Source organism: Phyllobates terribilis, unplaced genomic scaffold (assembly GCF_046119375.1).
Source record: "Phyllobates terribilis strain yellow unplaced genomic scaffold, ASM4611937v1 Scaffold_2__4_contigs__length_985480577, whole genome shotgun sequence".
Taxonomy (NCBI): domain Eukaryota; kingdom Metazoa; phylum Chordata; class Amphibia; order Anura; family Dendrobatidae; genus Phyllobates; species Phyllobates terribilis.
This window is the reverse complement of record NW_027362762.1, coordinates 655039924-655064348: the sequence shown is the minus strand read 5'-3', so window position 1 is coordinate 655064348 and position 24425 is coordinate 655039924. Positions and strand designations below refer to the sequence as shown.

Genomic DNA, 24425 nt, shown 5'->3' with positions numbered 1-24425 from the left:
AGCTTGGGCGGAAATGTGTCTTCCAAATGGACAATAACCCGAAGCATACTGCCAAAATGGTAACAAAGTGGCTTAAGGATAGCAAAGTCAATGTTTTGGAGTGGCCATCACAAAGCCCTGATCTCAATCCTATTGAAAATTTATGGACAAAGCTGAAAAGGCTGGTGCGAGCAAGGCGACCTACAAACCCGGATCAGTTGCACCAGTTTTGTCAGGAGGAATGGGCCCAAATTCCAACCAACTATTGTGAGAATCTTGTGGAAGGATATCCCAAATGTTTTACCCAAGTTATTCAGTTTAAGGGCAATGGTACCAAATACTAATTAAATGTATGTAAACTTTTGACTTTGCAGTAAGTAATAAAAATGCCTTAAAACATTCTCTCTCTCATTATTTTGGCATTTAGCGAATATTAAAAACTATGGTGATCCTAATTGACCTAAAACGGGAAAGGTTTATTCTGCTTTCATGTCAGATATTGTAAAAAAACATGCACATGTGTCTTTTTATATGGTGTATGTAAACTTCTGGTTTCAATTATATTTCATTGATAGTATCATGAATTCACAGAAGTACTGCTCTATATTGAAGGAGAAGATTCTACCATCACTCCATGCCCTTGCTGGACCTGCACTTTTCCAACATGACAATGATCAACTTGTTCACTCCATGCCTATAAGACTTGGTCCTGTCTTTTTTTTTTATAATCATGGAGATCATGAAAAATGCTAGATGTAGTAATTTTTGATGTGGGGGTATTTATTTTTGCATCAACTAATTTGAGTTAATCTGAAGATTTTGTAATGAAAGTTATATTATTTTCAAAATTCAATTTTTATTGAAAGATTATACAATTTTCATGTACAAAAAACAAAACAAAGAATAAACAGGACAATATCAGCATCAATATATCATAGAGTATAAGTATAATGGCCAATAAAGCATCAAGTTATAGGAAGAAAAAGGAGGGAAGGGATGGGAACATTTTAAGCCACCAGTATTACAATTATGAAGTTACTAAAATCCAATGGAAACCATACATAGTGCAGCCAGGAGCGGAGCATAATCAGTACAGAGAAGAAACGCGAAAGTTATATTATTAAAGGAAAGCGGTCACATGAAAAATGCTATTAACCTGCAGATTTGAAGGGGTTTAATCTGCAGGTGAACATTGGTCTGAACCCGCCGGCACCCACACTTAGACCGTCCCCCTGCCGGGAGAAAATAAACTTTCAGTCATGGAGGTGGTGCCAGTGCTGGTTCAGTCACTGCTATGTGTATAGAGAGTTGCGGCTATATCTTCGTCCCCGGTACTTACTGACAGCAGCTCAGCATTACTGCCAGCTGTCAGTTGGTCACCTTATGAAATTTTCAGAAAATGACTTCTTGTGTGCTTCGGGGCAGGATATGTGGGCAGTGTCCTCTTCTCCTTCTCTACTCCCCCAACAGTCTCAACTGTTTTATTTGCAGGTCACTGATTATTCAGTGACCTGCCTCCTTTTTAAAATTTAGTGCTGCTGCCATCATTGTGTGGGCGTACGCAGTGTGAGCCGGCATCCTGTTTGCCGGACTTCAATAAAATAGCGCCGGAGGCGGCGCATGCACAAATCGAGATCTTGGCTCTGAACTGAGCCGAGAATAATCAGTGACCGAAGAGAACGAAAAGAAGATCCCGCCTGCGCGTCCTGCCCCTAAGCACACTGGAGCACAGAAGATGTCATTTTCTGAAAACTTCATAAGGTGATTATTAACCCCTTAAGCCCCGAGGGTGGTTTGCACGTTAATGACCAGGACAATTTTTACAATTCTGACCACTGTCACTTTATGAGGTAATTACTCTGGAACGCTTCAACGGACCCCACTGATTCTGAGATTGTTTTTTCGTGACATATTGTACTTCATGATTGTGGTAAAATTTCTTCGATATCACTTGCGTTTATTTGTGAAAAAAGCGGAAATTTGGCGAAAATTTAGAAAATTTTGCAATTTTCAAAATTTGAATTTTTATGCCCTTAAATCAGAGAGATATGTCACACAAAAGAGTTAATAAATAACATTTCCCACATGTCTACTTTACATCAGCACAATTTTGGAACCAACATTTTTTTTTGTTAGGGAGCTATAAGGGTTAAAAGTTGACCATCGATTTCTCATTTTTCCAACAAAATTTACAAAACCATTTTTTTAGGGACCACATCACATTTGAAGTCACTTTGAGAGGTCTTTATGACAGAAAATACCCAAAAGTGACACCATTCTAAAAACTGCACCCCTCAAGGTGCTCAAAACCACATTCAAGAACTTTATTAACCCTTCAGGTGCTTCACAGGAATTTTTTGAATGTGGAAGAAAAAAATTAACATTTAACTTTTTTCACAAAAATGTTACTTTAGACCCAATTTTTTTTATTTTCACAGGGGTAACAAGAAAAAATGGACCCCAAAATTTGTTGTGCAATTTCCCCTGGGCACGCAGATACCCAATATGTGGGGAAAAAACACTGTTTGGGCGCACGGCAGGGCTCGGAAGGGAAGGAGTGCCATTTGACTTTTTGATTGTAAAATTTGCTTGAATAATTAGCGGACGCCATGTTGTGTTTGGAGAGCCCCTGTGTGCCCAAACATTGGAGCTCCCCCACAAGTGACCCCATTTTGGAAACTAGACCCCCCAAGGCACCTATCTAGATGCATAGTGAGCACTTGGAACGTCCAGGTGCTTCACAAATTGATTCATAAAAATGAAAAAGTGAAAAAAAAAACACTTTTTCATTTTTATGAATCAATTTGTGAAGCACCTGGGGGTTCCAAGTGCTCACTATACATCTAGATAGGTGCCTTGGGGGGTCTAGTTTCCAAAATGGGGTCACTTGTGGGGGAGCTCCAATGTTTGGGCACACAGGGACTCTCCAAATGCAACATGGTATCCGCTAACAAATTGTCGGCTCAAATTGTTAGCGGACACCATGTTGTTACGTCAGATGTTGTTAAGGGGTTAAACAACCAATGTGCGGATCCCTTCACATCAGGTATCATATTAATCAGCATCACAGCGCCATTATAGCCATGCCTTTAGCTTATAGGGCTAAAACCTGATGACCGCTTTCCTGTAAGTAGTATGATGCTCATCAGTTATATGCACCTTCCTTTGTTATATTTTATACATTAATGTTTTCCTGTTTTCGTTTGTGAAGTGTAGTATTTTTCTATTATTAATAATTCTTAACCTGTTTTTTTTTACTATCTCTAGAGGGAATTCCCTAAATTCTTTACTTTCCGGGCAAGGAACAAGGTATGTCTTCCATCACAGATGATTTTATTTTTTTATTTTAGAATGAATAAAATTAACAGGAGTTGTCTAGACAGAAAGAAAATAATCTTATTATAAAGCAAGCAGGGGCAATAAGTATAATAAAAACTTAAAGGGAACCTGACAAGTGATACAAGCTGCCCAAACCGTGCTATACGATCACAGTCATGTGGGTTTGCCTACATGCCATGTATGCCTACATGCGTGTATAGGCAGAGACCTGTCAGTCACGGTCAGCGAGTGGGAAGAAGCCGCCAGGGACCCGCCTGTACAACTACTGCTACATTGCAGCTTGGTCCCCGGCAGTCATTAAAAGTATGTTTTTCTATGAAACGAAGCAGTTTCAGAGACAAACATATATGGCTGTGATTGTTCAGGCACTGGCTGATGCCCACCGTTTGCGCAGCATTTTTTTACTTGTCAGGTTCCTTTTAAAATGCACCTGAGTAATGTTAGATGTTAGCCGGACCCAAAATTCATGATTTCATATTATAGTGCATGATTTGTAAATGATCATTTCAAACGTAGAATATAGCATCATAAGTTCTCCATTCATATATTTCTTTTAAATAATTATGTCAAAATTTGTGTTTTTAAAGTTTGAAGAAGATCGAATCTACAGACATTTGGAACCTGCCCTTGCTTTCCAGTTGGAACTGAACCGTATGAGAAACTTTGACTTAACAGCCATTCCATGTTCGAACCATAAAATGCATCTGTATTTGGGGGCTGCTAAGGTAGAAGAAGGAACTGAAGTGACAGATTATAGATTCTTTGTCCGCGCGATCATCAGACACTCAGATCTAGTTACCAAGGTGGGTATGACAGTATTTTTAATTTTTAATAACAACACTAAATACAGTTAGGTCCAGAAATGTTTGGGCAGTGACACAAGCTTTGGCATTTTAGCTGTTTACCAAAACATATTGAAGACACAGTTATATAATCAATATGAGCATAAAGTGCAGATTCTCAGCATTAATTTGAGGGTATTTCCATCCTAATTGGAGTAAGAGTTTAGGAATTACATCACTTTAATATGTTGCTGCCTCTTTTTAAAGGGACCAAAAGTAATAGGACAATTATCTCAAAAGCTCTTTAATGAGCTGCATGGGCTATTCCCTCGTTAATCCATTAGTTAAGCGGTAGTGATGAGCGAGTATGTTCGGTTAACCCTTTCGCCGAGTATACTCGGCCGAGTACCAAGTATTTATAGAATGCTCGGGCTTTAAGTTTTCGGCGCTCCCTGAACATGATTTGTGACTGTTTGACAGATTTAATACATGTGAGGAATGCCTGTTTTTCCAGCATTCCTCACATGTATTAAATCTGTCAAACAGTTGCAAATCACGTTCACGGAGCGACGAAAACTTAAAGCCCGAGCATTCTATAAATACTCGGTACTCTGCCGAGTATACTCGGCGAAATGGTTAAGCGAACATACTCGCTCATCACTATTAAGCAGATAAAAGGTCGTCTGGAGCTGATTCTAGATGTGGCATTTGCATTTGGAAATTATTGCTATGAACCCACAACATGCAGTCAAAGATGCTCTCAATGGAGAAAAAAAAACTGACCATCATTAGGCTGAAAAAAAAAAAAAAAAAAAGGAATCCATCGGATACCAGAAATGGCCAAATCAACAGTTTGGTACATTCTGCAAAAAAAAGCGCGCAATGCTGTGCTTGGGAACGCAAAAATGCATGGATGTCCAAAGAAAACAACAGTGGTGGATGATCGCAGGATTCTTTCTATGGTGAATAAAATCCCCTTCACAACATCCACCCTAGTGAAGACCACCCTCCAGGAAGTAGGTAAGTCTAGTATAAAGAGAAGACTTCATGAGAGGAAATACAGAGGGTTAACCACAGTGTGCAAACCATTAATCAGCCTTTGAAATAGAAAGACCAGATTAGACTTTGCCAAAAAAAAATCTGAAGAAGCCAGCCCAGTTCTGTAAAAGCATTCTTTGGACAGATGAAATTAAGATCAACCTGTACCAGAATGATGGTAAGAAGAAAGTATGGAGAAGGTTTGGAATGGCTCATGATGCAAAGCATATCACATCTTCTATACATGGTGGAGGCAGTGAGATGGCATGGGCATGTATGGCTTCTAATGTCACTGGGTCACTAGTGTTTATTGATGATCTGACTGAAGACAGAAGCAGCTGGATGGACTCTGAAGTGTACAGGGCTTTACTTTCTGCTCAAAATCAACCAAATGCACAGTACAGATGGACAATGACCCAAAGAATACTGCAAAAGCAACCCATGAATTTTTTTTAAGGCAAAGAAGTGGAATATTGTGCAATGGCCGAGTCAATCACCAGATCTTAACCCCAACAAGCACGTTTTGTGTAAAGCATGTTAAAAGCATAAGGCAAAAAGACCCACAAACAAGCAGTAACTGAAGTCAGCTGCAGTAAAGACCCGGCAAAGCATCACAAAGGAGGAATCCCAGCATTCAATGATGTCCATGGCTTCCAGACTTCAGGCAGTGAAAAGATTCTCTACAAAGTATTAAAAATTTACATTTTATTTATGATAAAGTTCATTTGTCCAATTACTTTTGGGCCCCTGAAATGAGCACGGTTTGTAAAAAAAATGGTTGCAACTCCTAAACGTTTCACAGGATATTTTTGTTCAACCTTAAACCTGAAAGTCTACACTTCAATTACATCTCAGTTATTTCATTGTAAATCCAAGATGGTGGCATGCAGAGCTCAAATCGCGAAGAATCGGCCACTGTCCAAATATTTCTGGACCTATGTGGAGCTACTCATAATGCAAAAGAATGCAGGACAAAATCCAACATTAAAAAGTCAATCCGTACAACAAATATGCCACTGACATCAAGAGGTACAAAGGATGTACAGTCTAAGTTCTAGAGGGAACCATAATACACCCAGGTAATTAGCCTGTGCTCATTTTTGGCTGTATTTCATCTTAAAAATGTCATTTTCAGTGTTTCCCTGGTCCTGTGTATTTTCTTTTCCACAGATTTCTTTGTACTTGTAATACACACGGTATCTATGGTTGCCTCAAGACTTGGACTCTAGTATTACTTTTGTGCTTCTTGGTGTAGGTGGTGTATTCGGTGTACAGATTCATGATCCACGACACACCAGACTTCCTACTTAACTAACAACATTATCTATTTTTGTTTGCTCACTTCTTGACATATTTTGAGATGTGTGTACCTTACCACAATATATTTATGACAATTACATGGAAAGTTTACCAGGTATTTTCTAACTTTACAGGGAACTTTCAGGTATTGTGTCCACCCTGAGTCTTTTTCATAATTTCTCCTCAATTTGTGTTATGTCTTGCTATTCTTATGACATATTTGTCTTGTATACGTTTATGACTAAATGAAGTGATTGATAATTTATTAACCCCTTTCTGACAAATAACTTACCGGTACGTCATGTCTTGCTGGTACTTCCAGCAAATGGACGTGCTGGTACGTCTTGGCGATCATGTGAGCACTGGTACTGTGCCCATACGATCGCCATCAGGAGCTCAGCTTAAACGATAGCCAAGCTCAGGCTGTAAAGGGCAGTGCACACACAGCCTCTGGCTGTTTAACCCTCTAAATGCTGTGGTGAGTAGTGATCACAGCATTTCGAAGGCTAGTAGTGGGATGGGGCTTCCTCTCCTTACCCGATCAGTACCCCCGCACCCAAATCTCAGTCTGCCAGCTATGGTGGAATATGCCAAGAGCATGGTCTAAAAGGCATTTTGCCAGTGTCACACTGACAGATATAATGCATTATTCCAGTGATCAAAATAATGAAAGTCCCGTAGAGGAACTAAGTAAAAAAGAAAAAAAAACTGTAAAAATATAAGACTAGAAAACAAAATTAAGGAAGTAAAATAAAAATATTATGCCAACACGTATATTTATGTATAAACAAAAATAAACAAAAAAACCTACAGGTATTTGGTATCGCCATGTCCGGAACAACCTATTAAACTGTTACACTATTTAATCCCTACAGTGAAGACCGTATAAAAAAAATAAAAAAAACGTAGCAAAATTTTTCATCATATTACCAGCAAAAAAAAGTGGAATAAAACACGATCAAAAAGTCTTAAATAAATAGGAATGGCATTTATGAGAAAACGTCATCTTGTCCTGCAAAATACAAGTTGCCATACAGCTCCGTCAGTGAAAGAATAGAAAAGCTATATATGTCAGAATAACATAGTAACATAGTTTTTCAGGTTGAAGGAAGACTAAGTCCATCTAGTTCAACCCATAGCCTAACATGTTGATCCAGAGGAAGGCAAAAAAAAAACATGTGGCGAACACTAAGCTCCACATTGGAGAAAAAAATTCCTTCCTGACTCCATACGACAATCAGACTAGTTCCCTGGATCCACACCCTATCAAGGAATCTAGTATATATAACCTGTAATATTATACTTTTCAAGAAAGGCATCCATATCCTTCTTAAATTTTAGTAGTGAATCACTCATTACAACATCATGCGGCAGAGAGTTCCATAGTCTCACTGCTCTTACAGTAAAGAATCCGCGTCTGTGATTATGATTAAACCTTCTTTCCTCCAGACGTAGATGATGCCCCCTTGTCCCTGTCTCAGGCCTCAGAGTAAAAAGATCAGTAGAAAGGTCTTTGTACTGTCCCCTCATATACTTGTACATAGTAATAAGATCACCCCTAAGCGTTCGTTTTTCCAAGGTAAATAAGCCCAAGTGTAATAACCTGTCTTGGTATTGCAGACCCCCCAGTCCTCTAATAACCTTGGTCGCTCTTCTCTGCACCCGCTCTAGTTCAGCTATGTCTTTCTTATACACCGGAGACCAGAACTGTACACAGTATTCTAAGTGTGGTCGCACTAGTGACTTGTATAGAGGTAAAATTATGTTCTCCTCGTGAGCATCTATGCCTCTTTTAATGCATCCCATTATTTTATTTGCCTTTGCAGCAGCTGCCTGACACTGGCCACCAAACGTAAGCTTGTCATCCACCAATACACCCAAGTCTTTTTCAGTGACCGTTTTGCCCAGTGTTTTACAATTAACCATATAATTATACATTTTATTTCCTCTACCCAAGTGCATTACCTTACATTTATCCCCATTAAAGCTCATTTGCCATTTATTAGCCCAAGCTTCTACTTTACATAGATCCTCCTGTAATATAAAATTGTCCTCCTCTGTATTGATTACCCTGCAGAGTTTAGTGTTATCTGCAAATATTGAAATACTACTCTGTATGCCCCCTACAAGGTCATTAATAGTGTTGAGCGAGAATGTTCTGAGCTCCGAGTATTTATAGCTGCTTGGTGATCAGGTTGAATCGCTCCGTGTGCATGATTTGCAACTGTTTGACAGTTTTTTTTACATGTGAGGAATGTGTAAGAAATAGACATTCCTCACATGTAATAAAACTGTCAAACAGTTGCAAATCATGCACACGGGAGTGATTCAAGCATATCACCGAGCAGCTATAAATACTCGGAGCTCGGCCCGAGCATACTCGGCGAAAGGGTTAATAGAACATACTCGCTCAACACTACTCATTAATAAATTGTAAAAAGAAGCAGGCCCAAACTGACCCCTGTGGTACCCCACTGTTAACTGAGACCCAGTCTGAGTGTTTTCCATTAATAACCACCCTTTGTTTCCTATCACTGAGCCAGTTATTAACCCACATGCATATATTTTCCCCTATCCCCATTGTTCTCATTTTATGTATCAACCTTTTGTGTGGAACTATATCAAAATCTTTTGAAAAGTCCATATACACAACATCCACTGCATTTCCTTGGTCCAGTCCGGAACTTGCCTCCTCATAAAAACTGATCAGATTAGTTTGACAGGAACGGTCCCTCGTAAACCCATGTTGATATTGGGTCATGAGGTTATTCTTCTTCAGATACTCTAGTATAGCATCTCTTAGGAAACCCTCCAGGATTTTACCCACAGTAGAGGTTAAGCTTACTGGCCTATAAGGCCATGAAAAATAATTTTTTTGTCTATAAAATTGTTTTATAAACATAAAAACAATATACATGTGGTATCGCAGATGAATCTGTTGGATCACTTTTACGACACTATGAACGGCGTAAAAAAAAATCCTGAATTGCTGTGTTTTTTTTGTTCATCTTGCCTTCCAAGAAGTGGAATAGAAAGCGATCAAAAAATGTGCCCAAAAAGGTACCAATAAAAACTCCAATTCATCCCACAAAAAACAAACCCTCATGTAACTGTCGGCCAAAAGATAAAAAAAAAGCTAATGCCTTCAAAATATGGTGGTGAAAATAACTTTATTTTGTAAAAAAAAGCCTTTTTAGTGTGATAGTAGCAAAATCGATATAAATCTGGTATTGCTTTAATCATAGTGACCTGAAGAATAAAGCTGCCTTATAACTTATACCACATTGTGAACAGCAGAAAAAAAACAAATAAATAAAACTAATTCTTCATCTGATGTTGATTTGTTCATTCTGGCTCCCAAACATCGCAGTAAGGCTAGGCTCACATTTATCCTGCACTCTACACTGAGCACTTACACCGGGATTTAGGTGTAAATCTCTGAAAACTGTGATTCAGACAAAATTCCCAACAGAAAATTTACTGTAATGAGGCAGATGGAGTCATTTTGAACTCCCTTCTGGCCTATGATTCACTCTTTTTATGTGTCTTTTTAGGCATTCATAAACGCGCAGTCAGACACAGTTTTGTGCACATATGGAACCAGCTATTGAACCCGTTCTACGCCCGGGTGGCGAGCATTTTTATTGGTATATTGTTTCCCATCCTGGCATATGCTCCCCCATCCTGCGGCCCCCATCCTGCGCCCCCATCCTGTTATGTGCTGAGCCCATCCTATTATGTGCCGCCCCCATCCTGCGCCCCCATCCTGTTGTGTGCCCCCATCCTGTTATGTGCTGCCCTCATCCTGCTCCCCCATCCTGCTATGTGCTGCCCCCATCCTGCGCCCCCCATCCTCTTTTGTGCAGCTGCCATCCTGTTATGTGCTGCCCCCATCCTGCGCCCCCATCCTTTTATGTGCTCCCCCATCCTGGTATTTGTGCTCCCCCATCCTGGTATTTGTGCTGCCCCCATCCTGCTCCCCCATCCTGGTATATGTGCTGCGCCCATCCTGGTATTTGTGCTGTCCCCATCCTGCTCCCCCATCCTGGTATTTGTGCTGCCCCCATCCTGGCCCCCACCCTGGTATTTGTGCTCCCACATCCTGGTCCCCCATCCTGATATTTGTGCTGCCCCCATCCTAGTATTTGTGCTGCCCCCATCCTGGCCCCCACCCTGGTATTTGTGCTCCCACATCCTGGTCCCCCATCCTGGTATTTGTGCTGCCCCCATCCTGGTATTTGTGCTGCCCCCATCCTAGTATTTGTGCTGCCCCCATCCTAGTATTTGTGCTGCCCCCATCCTAGTATTTGTGCTGCCCCCATCCTAGTATTTGTGCTGCCCCCATCCTGGTATTTGTGCTGCCCCCATCCATAGAACAAAATAAAAAAAAAAACACTCCTACTCACTTTTTTCCCCTCTCCCTTGCAGCGCGTCCTCGTTCTCCAGCGAGTCTGGAGGAGGAGTGTGAAGGCGCGAACTTCATCGCCATTCTCCTCCTCCAGACTCACCGGAGATCGAGGTATGTGTCCTAATGGCACCGAAGATAGAGGTATGCGGTCAGCGCTTTCGCATACCGCGATCTCGGGCACCACAGTCCTTCATCCTCGTCCTCCTCCCTCTCACCTGTAACGGCTGATGTTTCCTCCTGTCTGGCTAGACTGCGCAGGTGCATCAGACAGAAGGACATATCTACCGTTATATTATAGATATTGCTTCATTCAGCAGAAATTGTGTGAGAAATTTTGGTGCCATTTTTAACCATTTTCCCAGTGTGAAAATCTAAAATCTGGGGCTAAAACAAAATTGTTGTGTTAAAATCAGGATAAATTGCACAACAAAGTGTGCTGTCCATTTTTTCTAATTATCCCTTATAAAAATTAAAAACTTTGGGCTAAGAGAATATATTTAGTGGTAGCAATTACTGTTGAGGTAACGTGTCTTCTGCGTGCTCGTAAAATATGCTCTTGTCGCCGCAGCTGCATGTCTCGCGGTTGTTAGACAACCGCAACACATGCAGGGATAGCCTAATGAACAGCCAATCCCTGCATGTGTTGCAGCTGTTGAACAGCCACAGCGACTCAAATATAGTATACGTTCGCTCAGCACTAGTAACAATGTAATTATTCTTTCTTAACCGCCCAATGGCATAAAATTCTGTGAGCCACATGTAAACACGTTCACTGCACCCCAAGATTAATTTATTTGGGGGTGTAGTTTGTAAAATGGGGTCACTTATGGGGGATTTCTGCTGTTCTGGCTCCTCAGGGACTTTGCCAATGTGACATGGCACCCTTAATCCATTCCTGCAAAATCTGAACTCCAGTATGGCGCGTCTTCCCTTCTGAGCATTATACTGTGCCTGAAAAGTTGTTTTCGACCACGTATGGGGTAATGGCGTACTCTGGAGAAATTGCGTAACAAACTGTACTTTTCGTTTTCTCCTTTTTTTAAAAAAAATAAAATAAAAAATTTGAGGCCAGATTAACATTTTAGTGGAAAAAAATGGTAATTTGTTTCTTGCTCAGTCCAATGTTATACAATTCTGTGAATTGCCTGAGGGTCAAAAATTCTTACTACACCCCTATATTAATTCCTTGAGAAGTGTAGTTTCCAGAATTGGTTCCATTGTGCAGAAAAAATTCAAATAGTGCTCATTCCTTTCTATACCCTGCTATGTGTCCAACTTACCCAGGAGAAATCGCACAACAATTTGTGTGGTTCAATTGCTTCTTCTTTTCTTGTGAAAATGGGAAACTTGGGATTAAAGCAACATTTTTGTGTAAAAAATGTTATTCTTCATTTTCACATCACGATGTTATTAAGTTCTGTGAAGCACCTGTGTACCTAGATGCTCACAATACCCATACATGACTTCCTTGAGGGGTGTAGTTTCCAAAATGGGGTCACTTGTGTGGGGTTTCTGCTGATCTGGCATATTCAAATGATCTGATTTGGCTCTTCAAATGCAACATCGCGCCCATAGCCTATTCCAGCAAAATTGTGCTACTTCCCTTCTGAGCACTACCATGTGCCAAAAAGTAGTTCTCCACCAGATATGGGGTATCGGTGTACTCAAGAGAAATTGCACAACAATTTTGGGTCCATTTTTCCTGTTACCCTTGTGAAAATGAAAAATTTGCGGCTAAAAGCAACATTTTTGTGGGAAAAATTAAAATTTTCATTTTTTCCTTCCACATTGCTGTAATTCCTGTGAAACACCTAAACAGTTAATAAAGTTCATGAATGTGTTTTTGAGCACTTTGAGGGGTACAGTTTTTAAAATGATGTCACTTTTGGGTATTTTCTGTCACATAGGCCCCTCAAAGTCACTTCAAATGTGAAGTGATCTCTAAAAAAAAAAATAAAAAAATTGGCAGAAGAAGTCGGCACTCCGTTTTCCTTGGTTCAATACTTTATTAGAAATACAAGTGCATAAATGACATATAGTGCGGTTTTCATTACATCTTACTTGTTTCGGAATCATTCCGTAATGCATAAGATGTATTGAAGAGCGCACTATTTGTCATTTATGTACTTGGATTTTCAATAAAGTATTGAACCAAGGAAAATGCAGTGCCGACTTCTGCTGATATTTTTTTTTGCCTGCTCAGGCTGTTGTGCACCCAGATGCAAGTGGATGTGGGTGTGTTGAGCTGTCATTTTCGGTGTTTGAATGTAAAAAAATTGATTTTGTAAACTTTGTGCATGTAAAAAAAAATGCACTGATAAATGCAAGTAGCCTAATTTAGCTAATTGCTGAGGACATGCTGCAGAACATTTGCATCATCAAAACACACCAAATACTCATTTTGGGAGCTTAGCCTAAATGTCTATGACACAGCGTAAAAATTACATTATACAGCCAACCTAAAAATCTACCCCAAAATCTGCAATGGTCTACACCTGTGCCTCATACGCATTTCCGCAGCGAAAATGCTTAAAAAACGCTTGGTAATACGTGCCCCATGGTCCCCAATGATGATCCGCATGTGCTGTGCACATGCTGCTGAAATTTCCGCTGCGGATTATCATTGAGGAACAATACGCAGCATGTCCATTATTTTTGCGGACACGCAGCGTAATCGCCGCCATTGACTTGCATTGGACCGCGTGACATCCGCATCACTGCATCTGCACATGCGTATATCACACGGTTCAATATGCGGATGGTACCCAGGTCTGGAGAAGAGGAGACTCTCATCCAGACCTGGGTACCATAGAAACTGTAAAAAAAAAAGAATTTAAAATAAAAAAATAAAGATTATACTTACCTTCCGATGTCCCCCGGCCTCCTCAGCGATACGTGCGATGTGTTGGGCGGCTCGAGGTGGTGTGAGGACCTGACATGACGTCATTGAGTCATGTGACAGGTCACGCGACCGCTGACGTCGGCGGTCGCGTGACCTGTCACATGACTCAATGATGTCATCTTAGGTCCTTCACACCACCGCGAGACACCTTGGAGACTGGACGGAGCGGAGAAGGAGACCGGGGGCCATCAGAAGGCAAGTATAATCTTTATTTTTTACCATTCTTATTCTTTTTTTTAAACTATTACTTGGTCACACTATATAAATCCATGTCGTTTGCATGGATTTATATAGTGTGACCAAGTTGTCAAGCACTTTCCAAGTGATGCTAAAATCGCTAGGAAAAGCTCTTGATAACCCGCATGCAAAACCGCTTGACAAACGCTTCTACCTGGCGGGAAAAACGCATGTAAAATCCGCATGCGTTTTTCCTGCCACGGAGATGCGGAAAAAATATGCAGCATTTCTGCATCATGGGCACATAGCCTAACAGTAGCACTTTGGTTCAGACAGCTGTATTTCAAGGTCCAAAATGCAGTACTTTATAGATGTTGGACACGTCTGGGAGCATGTACTGGATTCTTATTTTCTTGCCAATAAATTAACATGAAAACAAATCTTCCTAAGGTGACCCTCTTCTGTTTTTACAAATAGGAAGCTTCATTTGAGTACCTTCAAAATGAAGGTGAGCGGCTTCTTCTGGAAGCCATGGATGAATTGGAAGTGGCATTTAATAACACCAATGTCCGCACAGACTGCAATCATATCTTCTTAAACTTTGTACCTACAGTAATCATGGACCCTTCGAAGGTATGTTTCCTTATTTATGTATGTTAGTCTCATTAGCTTTACATGCTGTGCATAATAAAAGCACATTCCATTTCTAAATATTAAAAAAGAACAGAATAGCTCTCCAGGTAATACAAAAGTATATGCTTTTGTTTTTCGAACATGTTTTTATTCCCTACCTTCTGGCCTATAAGACATTAGTATATGCTTTTATTAATAAACGTGCCTATTCAATAAAATGTGGTTGTCTATTGCACGACCAGATATGAATACCAATCTGTCTATTATATAGTTAAAAATATTCCTTTAACTGACTATCTACAGTCTTGATACTTCATATAGTGATATAAAGATAAAATATCTGTGACTTTAAAAACGTAAATAGGTTATCCGAAACGAAAATTAATTTTCATCCTAAATTTAATGTCATAATCTAATCTCTTCTGTAATATACAGTAATTAAGTCCCTATCGTTCCCTCACTATGCTATCTAACTGCTTTAGTTGTTTTTTTCTTTACCTACTTCTTGTTTGATGACGTTTTGTTTGAGACCCCCTAATGCATGCTGGAATACTTAAACTAGGCGTCATCAGGGGGGCAGAGGCTGCGGTCACCTGCAGGGACCTATTTAGTTAGTAATCTACTACTACATTATAAGCACATGTAGTGCACTTGCACTTTATATATCCTATAAATCCATTCTGTGTTGGGAATTCTTACCAACAGAATATATTTTGTAGTAGCTATACTTTTTTGGTCTGATGTATGATTTACCATTACATATGGGAGGTTATTAACATATTGATGAATTATCTGGACTGTTTGTTTTTCTTTGACGAATCATGCTTTTAGAATTACTGATGATTGAATTGTATGATGGTCTCAACCCCTATGACCTATACTTTTGTATTTATTCTTCTTTGCCATATATATGGTATACTGCTGTGGTTTTGTGGCACTATGGTGTCATACTTTCTCCCTTTACATTAATATCTTATATTTTCCTGTATTTTGGTTGATTTTATTTGAATTATTGTAATAAAATTTGCTTTTTTATTACATTTGCTCCTATTCCATTTTTTGGGGTTATATAACTATGGAAGAGCATATATAGAGACCGATTCCTTTTTGGATACTCTATTTAAATGAAGTAGTCCTCTTTGTAAAATTAAAATAGCAAACAATCACCCACCGCATCGGCACTGTTCCAGTGACATCTGCAGCAGCACTCGGGTGACATTGTTATACCACTGGGATGTAAGGGGTCTCCTTGTGGAGAGTAACATGCCTGACATGCAGTGTAAGGAGGTTTTTATGTCATGCAATGCTGGGAAATTAAATATGCAAATTGCCTCTTCAGAGAGGAACAGGACTGAACTCTACATCAGTAGGTGTTTCCAATATCAAAACTCTGTGTCTGCAAATAGAGATTCTGGTTTGGCTTTTATCCTAAGTCATATGGCAAGGCTCATTAAATAGTTGATATTGACTTGTAGGGTTGCTACTTCCAATAGGTGGCACTAGAATTCAAGTCCTCTTCCTCTCTGAAGAGGCAATGTGCATATTGATATACCACGTGAGCCCTGCAGCCAATCATTCACTGCTATTGGTCTGCTGTGCTCTCACTTCTTGAGTTTGTCCGATATTCATCCAAGGGAAATGAAAGTGCAGCAGCCTTATAGTGGCCGCTGATTAGCTGTAGGGCTCACATGGCATAACAATACCATGCGAGCCCCAGGAGACATCACTGGAATGGCACCAACGCAGGTGGGGAGTATATGTTTTTGTTCTTTTTTATTTAACCATTGGAATTACTTCACTTACAAAGGGTTATCCAGGTAGTGGACATTCCCTTTAACCTTTTCATCCTCTGTATGTATAGTGTTAATTGTATTTAAGGGCTTTTAAACGTAATCTCTTTTTAACAATTATTTCTTTATGCCATTCTTTTTCTGATAGATTGAGGAATCTGTTCGGAGCATGGTCATGCGCTATGGAAGTCGGCTGTGGAAACTGCGCGTCCTACAAGCCGAATTAAAAATAAACATTCGTTTAACACCAACTGGAAAACAGATTCCGATTCGCTTATTTTTGACTAACGAATCTGGGTATTACTTGGACATTAGCTTGTACAAAGAAGTGACAGACTCCAGAACTGCACAGGTAGGTAAAGGGTGGGCGCAGACGGTGCTTGTTGTTAGTACTGTTTTGTTTTTTCTTAATTTTGATTAGAGTTTTTTTCTGTTATACAGTAGGCTAAGAATTGGACACAATCTCAAAAATCCTAGTTTTGTGTCCCAGATTTCCATGAAAAGATAAAGGAGGTTTTAAACGAAGTTGAACATAAAAGCATACATTGACATTTAGGTGGGACTGCTCAACAGTCTAATGTGTTTATGTCCATAAATCCACTGAGAGGAACTCAGAAGACTAATAGTTATAAACTCTTCATTAGACAAGTTCACTGATGGATTTTCAGTCCACTCCTTCTGCAGCCAGCAATAGACAATGAAACATAGAGGCTGTAGAAGGGAAACAGTGCAAAATCTTTAATGAAACCCAAATGCAAAATAATTTTTAGCCAACGTACATGTTCCTAAGAGTATCTAGTTGTCTAACAATGCATAAAGCTAGCTTACTGTATTAAACACTTCTGTGTATTAAAGCAGTTGTCCATTACTTTATATTACCACCCCTAATGTATCACCCCGGGGCCCCTAAGGATTTTTGCAAATACCTTACGTTGCTTTTTCTGCCTGTGAGCGGCACTATCCTTGGCCGTTCACAGGCATCACGTGACCCCGCGCTGACGTCACGACAAGTGAGGCGTGACTCAGCGCTGGGGTCCCTGCGGTGGCTGCTGGGTTGTTGGCGGGGTTACCCCCGCGTTACACCCAGCATCCACCGTGCGCTTTCCCAATGAATGGGAAGAGGCAGAGCGCCCGGTGGATGCCGGGTGTGACGCAGGGGGGTAATCCCACCCACAGCCTGGCATCCACCATGGAACGCAGAAGACAGAGACCCCCGGCTGCTGCCAGAACTTGTCATGACGTCAGCGGATGTCAGTTCCGGCTACAGCCGGGGTCACGTGATGCCTGTGAGCGGCCAGTGATAGCGCCGCTCACAGGCAGAACCTGCAACAGAAGGTAATTACAAAAATCCTTAGGGGCCCCGGGGGGATACATTGGGGGGGTAAACTAAAGTACTGGACAACCCTTTTAAGTAACTAACCTATTGATACTGCGTGTGATGTCAGTAGTAACTTGCATCAGGTTTTATGTTACGCACAGGTAAAATATCATCCCTTTGATTGCTGCCTCTGTATCTGATTATTGAATTAATTATGTGATGACAGCAGTGGAAATCTACTTTCCCCAGAGATTTCAGCTGGTAAGGCAGGGAATCTAATGTCCCCCTGGTTTTCACTAGTGCATTGCAGACCGTGGGCCTCTGATCTCCCTCTGTTGGGTGCTGTATATAAAGAGCAATTCTAGTAAATTTCAGCTAGGTGGGAAAGTAAGATCAGGTGAACTGGAAAATGAAGGCGTAAAGCTGCATTCTCAAGGCACAGATGGACACGTGAAATCAGGTTTAGGCTGCGGTCAAAGCAGGTGGACAGCAGAACCAACAGCTCCATAGCCAAGATCTGCTCCCCGTGCTTTGGCAAGGAGCAGGGGACAGCGAAAGAGACCCTGACAAGTCAATGTGTGCAAAGGGCATTTTTTTCACCATGTTCTGATTGGCTATTCAACTTAGGATGTTTCTCATTTCGTTATATCTGACAGCTTGAGGATCTACAACAAATGCACCCTTTTATTTCTCTAGAAGAGTTCATATCAGGAGTAACTTACAAAGCATCAAAATGGTGTTAGAAAAATGTGTTCTCGTCTATTGATTCTAAATCTATCTTCATTGTCATTCGCTGATGCTTTCATATTTTCATCTATCAAATCTGCTGTTAATAGTGTTTTTTTTTTAAACTAGATTATGTTCCAAGCATATGGAGATAAGCAAGGACCGCTACATGGGATGCTGATTAACACACCGTATGTAACAAAAGATCTTCTGCAATCAAAAAGGTTTCAAGCACAGTCCTTAGGAACAACCTATGTATATGACATCCCTGAGATGTTTCGTCAGGTAAAGCTTTATACTCTGTTAATTGATAAAAATCAACTAATAACACTTCTAGTGTTTATAGCATTCTCCTTTTCTTGCAGGATTCTTTCCATAGCTGCCTAAGACGTTTACACTGTACTATAATGTGTATTTATGGAGAGATAGAATGAATATCTCAAAAATTGTATTTGCTTATTTACCTTTAGGCTTTAATCAAATTGTGGGAGTCAATGGATGCAACTGTCTATATCCCAAAGAGTCCTCTGCCTTCCGATGTTCTTATTTATACCGAGCTTGTACTGGATGACCAGGGCCAGTTGGTACACATGAATAGGCTTCCTGGAGGTAATGAGGTAAGCAGATTTTTTTTTCTTTCAACATATCTATGGTGCTGTAATATATCCTGACAAACAGGTAATCTTTTTGATAAAAATAAAATACAAACTCTGAAATTATGGAAAAAATTTAAATAGCCTAATGAAAGCGTCAGAAAAAAGATGTAGGGTATTGCCGAAGAGGAAGGAAGGGAAATTGACAAAAAAGATATGTCATGTTGTAAAAGTGAGTTTGCATTGCTGGTCTATATTTATAATTGTTTCCAGTGTATTTAAACTATTTATTGTATAGAAATGGTTTATGAAGAAAAACAATGCAATACAACAGGAATCTTACTAAACTACCAATGGTTAATCTGTATACATACAGTACCTACACCCTGTTGTGTAAACTGTCAAAATAATGCCCATAAAACTTACCTTAGAAGAGAATTGCAAGTCTAAGAGACTATATTGTGCATCATTCTCTTTTGTCAGATATGAAATACCTATGTTATTTTGTGTAACGGGCCACTATTCGACAGACAGATTGGTAAAATTTGCCATGTTGGATTGTTTGTTGCTACCGTATATTTGGAATGTCGATGGAGCTGCTCTGGGAGACTGGGGTGCAGCAGAGACCGGGAAACATCACTACTTCCTCTCTCCTCCGCTTGGAGACCATGATCCACATGTTTTGTATGTGCTCCTGTGATATAAATAAAAATCAAGCGATTTCTCCTTCTTTGTGATATTTCTCTTGCCAAACGTGGCAGTAAACTTGATATTCACAAACCTGTGTATCATCTTTTTCATTATTGTAAATATCAAAAACTGATCATCACTTCCAAACAGAAAAACAGGTGTGAACAGGTGCGAGCTGAGAGCCACCTCCATATGTAACTAATAAATTAAAGCTGCACTCTGTAACGCTACATTATGCAAACATGGAATATATGAAATTGGAATTGCATTGCTGCTCTAGAAAAAAGACAAAATGAAGGTACTTAGGGCATAAATTGGCCAGTTCATGTATGCCCAATAGTCATCGACAAGGCGACCTTCTTTGCTGGGAACCTAATCTAATATGATACCTCTCCTGGGCTGATAGCCACCATTAATATGGGTAGGTACTGTAGGATCAAACTGTGATTAAAACAGCCACAGGTTTTTCATTATTGTATCTTAAAGATTTGATGGGTTAATATTTTGCTAAAAAAATTGAGGTCTAGTTGTTCAAAGACTAGCAATATAATTAATATCCTCTAACAGTTATAATAGAAAGACGAATACAGATAGTTTCACAGTTTTTAACGTTGAAGGTAGACTTGATCCTATCCCAATTTGTAACAGGTGTAATGGTAATAATATTAGCAAATGCCTCCAATAAGATCTGTAGTATAGTTCTTCTGATTCACTATGTCACTTATCCCATGTGCAGGGCACAGCAGTAGCCTAGATACCCATAGTTATGACCACAAACTATTACTATATGAGTGGTTGTAACCATGGATAGCTAAGCTACATCAATGCTCTGCACATAGGCTAATCAGAAGAACTATATTACATTTCTAATTGGAGGTATTGCTAATATTATTACACCTACTACATATTGGGATAGTAGATTTGAGATGGAAGTACCCCTTTAAGTCCATCGAGTTAATCCTATAGCCTAACGTGCCAGACAAAACATTAGATACCAAAAATCAGCTGTAAAAACTAGAATTTTCTAACCACCAGTAATGAAAAGGAGAGATGGTGTAATGAAGAACTGTCACATTTAGTATTTTTGCAAGTGTGTGTCCTGTGGTAGCTCAGCTCACTCAACTGCACACGGAGGTAGACACAGGTACGCTGTCTCTTTAAATTTCTTGTTGGTTTATTAGAATGCGGCATAGACCAACATAGAGTCCATAAAAGTAAACATGGCCCTTTGGGCAAAACAGGAAAACAAAGCAAAGTGGTAACACAAAGCTCAGTCTTTGTGGTAACAGGGATCCGCCTGCTCAGAGTTTAGCAACTCCACATGGTTCAGGATGGCTCCACACAAACCTATCTGGAGATAGCCTCTCCAGACCTACTGAACAACTAATGCCTCAGTAGGCTGTCTATTTAAACCCTAGACCACACCCTGGGGTGGAGATATGGAGAACAACCTCTCACCCGCTCTATGGTTATTCTCAAAACCCAAGCCCTTAAAATGGCTGCTTAACCCCTAGACATTTAGTGTGCTGGAGCAAATCATTGAAGCTAATAGCCTCAGTGAAACATATCTCCCCTCCAGCACTTTGCCAGTGACTTTGTCACAGTCTGTAAAACTTCAAGCTATAGATATGTTCATTATTTTAACTAGTGAAAGTGTAGGGCTGAAATTTTATTTCCATATTTGCATTATAAGAATAGATCTATGTACATTTCCAATAAAATGTATGTGTAATATATTTACTTCACTTTTCTACAGATTGGGATGGTGGCATGGAAAATGACTTTGAAATCTCCAGAGTATCCAGATGGCAGAGATATCATTGTAATAGGGAATGACATTACATACAGAATCGGGTCGTTTGGGCCTCAGGAAGATTTGTTGTATCTACGAGCCTCCGAGCTCTCCAGATCACAAGGTATTCCACGTATATATGTTGCAGCAAACAGTGGTGCAAGAATTGGATTGGCTGAGGAGATACGACATATGTTCCATGTTGCATGGGAAGATGCTACAGACCCTTATAAAGTGAGTTTGTGTCATGGCATGGCAAAATTATCTGCCACCTCATTCCTTCTGTACTTTTGGACTTGAGATTGTTTCTAATTCATTATTTGTCTAAATTTCTAATAACATGGAGTTTACATGTAAAGGGGTTGTCCAGTACTTTTATAATGATGACCTGTCCTTAGGATAGGTCATCAATATCAGATTGGTGAGGTTGCAACACTTGGCACCCCTGCAAATCAGTTGTTCCTGGTGCCAACAGCAGCTAGCTGTGATCAGTTGCAGAGTGGAACATCACAGCTATTTAAATGAATAAGGGTGGATTTGCATTACCCCACTTTGGCCACGATGCAGATGATGGAGCTCTGCAACTGATCACATCCACCCACCACTGGGAACAGCTGAATGGCATGGGTGCTGGGTGTCGCACCCCACCGATCTGGCATTGATGACCTATCCTAAGGCTAGGTGCAAACGACCTTGTATTCTCTCATCCGAGAGAATCTGGCCAATTATGCTAATCACACTGATCAGAGTTTGATTCGATACTCTTGGATGAGGAGAAGATGGAGAAAAAAATGTCTTCATCCTCTCCATTCTTTCAGTTCGTGGAAATCGGAGTGCAGTCTGATGGCTTCCATGGACTCATTGATTTGCAAGACTGAGTGCAATCTGAATATCGGATCAAACTTGGGTATGCAGTGAATTTTTCCTCAGACCGGCCTGGTCTGAGGAAAATATCTGACTTGGTCCTCATACAATAACATCGGATTGCACCCGGACCAATGTTAAACCAGATCTCACTCTGAGCGATAATACAATGGTGTAAGTGAGCCCTCAGGAAAGGCCATCAATATAAAACTGACAGCCTCTATTATCTGAAAAGTGAAAGATACCAACTGTCTTTATGCTGAGGAAGGGAAGGAGGGGGTTGTTATTGTAGGCTTGAGTCCCAGAGATTAAAAGGTTAATCCCATCTCTTTTATCAATGTCTGAGATTTAAATATTCCCTTAAGGACAGGGTCACACAAGCATAGATTCTCTCATCCGAGAGAATCTGGCCGATAATGCAAATTGCACTCTGATCAAACTCTGATCCAAGTGTCAGCATAGTGTGATCCGATTCTCTCGGATGAAAGAAACATAGCACACTGTGAGAAGAAGATGGAGAACACAGTTTCCGCGAAATTCGGACTGCACTCAGCTGTCATCCGAGTGCGATCCGATGTTTTCCACGCACTCATGCACTTAAATGGGTGAGTGTCTTCCGATTTCAGAGTGAAATAACAGCATGCTGTGATTTTATTCACAGACAGATTCTCTTAGTGAAAACAATCAGTCATCAGCATTGCCCCATTGAATAACATTGGCCCGAGTGCTTCCCAATAAAAAACTGGACAGCAATCGTCCAATTTATATGCTCGTGTGACCCTGGCCTAAAAGGGGTACTCTGCTCCTCAGTAGTAATTATCTGCCATTCATGGAACATCAGTGTCCAGTTTAGATGATATTCAATGAAACATGAAGTAATTGTTAGAAATGGTGCAAACAATTACTGTAAACTCAATCACAGTCAGTCATTGGATGCTCTAGAACAGGGTTCCCCAACTCCAGTCCTCAAGGCCCACCAACAGGTCATGTTTTCAGGATTTCTTTAGTATTACACAGGTGATAGAATTATTGTTTGGGCAATCCTAAGGAAATCCTGAAAACATGACCTGTTGGTGGGCCTTGAGGACTGGAGTTGGGGAACCCTGCTCTAGAACACTCAGATTATTAAACCTGTTAGAAAAGAATGATAGACTGTTAACTGCAGAACCAATCTCGGGTCATTGGAGCAATTTTTAGCGTTGTACTGACCTACAAAAAAACAAAGCTATCATTATGAGCTCAACTGCAAAGCTACAGTATATAAAGACTAGAGATGAGCGTTGTTCTACTCGAACTGTTCGCCAATCTCAAATTCGAGCTGTTTTGGGCGGTGTTCGAGCCGTTCGGCGAACACGAACAATTTGAGAAAAATTCGGCTGTTCGAGGTTATGTTCGATAACTGTTCGTGCCCCAAAATCATAACTGGATTTTTTCTCAGTAATGATGAAAATTAATGTTAATACGCAGTTTGAGTGTACAGCGGGGTGGGGGGAGGGGCAGGGGATGGATCTCTGCAGGAATAATGAAGATCTCCATTTTTTTTTCTCTTTCCCGCATTTACAGTGGGGCGGTGCAATCTGTCAGCCTATCAGCAGCGCACACACGGAGCGAACTGCTTTTTTTCACACAAGCAAGGGCATGTGTGATTGGCAGTGTATGTCACATGTCCTTGCCCTATAAGACCAAGCCATTTTCCCCGTCGCCACCATTTTCTCACTGCTCCAGCTGCGTGTTAGACGGCACCGCTGTTGCTGTGTGCGCTATACCTTGTTAATTTCAAGCCAATTTTCGCACAAATCTACAGATAGCTTGGGAGTAGGGAATAGTTGTGATTGCAGTCCTTTTAAGGACTAGGTTACAGCATTTCCTACGACTTTTATCAGGGAGGTCTGTGCTCTTAAATAGATAGATTGTGGGAGTAAAGACTAATTGTAATTGGAGTCCTTTTCAGGACTAGGTTACATCAGTTCCTATCAGTTTTTGCCAGGCAGGTCTGTGCCAGTGCTGTGCAAGTTTTTTTCAAAGCATTTGGCTGAATCTAGCAAAGCTAATCCTTTTTGGCCTATTGCAGAGTGTGTTAGTCAGTGGAGTAGCC

At 40.4% G+C, this 24425-nt stretch overlaps 1 protein-coding gene across 2 annotated transcripts in view; it reads left to right on the top strand.

Annotated features, from left to right (window-relative positions):
• ACACA (acetyl-CoA carboxylase alpha) overlaps positions 1 to 24425 on the top strand; it is a 486736-nt gene that overhangs the window by 243537 nt on the left and 218774 nt on the right. For both annotated transcript variants that reach the window (XM_073666704.1, XM_073666703.1), the window contains exons 36-42: positions 3247 to 3288; positions 3906 to 4121; positions 14402 to 14557; positions 16496 to 16699; positions 18521 to 18676; positions 18862 to 19008; positions 21431 to 21700. In XM_073666704.1, the coding sequence (XP_073522805.1) occupies positions 3247 to 3288; positions 3906 to 4121; positions 14402 to 14557; positions 16496 to 16699; positions 18521 to 18676; positions 18862 to 19008; positions 21431 to 21700 (1191 nt within the window). The remainder of the gene's footprint in view (positions 1 to 3246; positions 3289 to 3905; positions 4122 to 14401; positions 14558 to 16495; positions 16700 to 18520; positions 18677 to 18861; positions 19009 to 21430; positions 21701 to 24425) is intronic.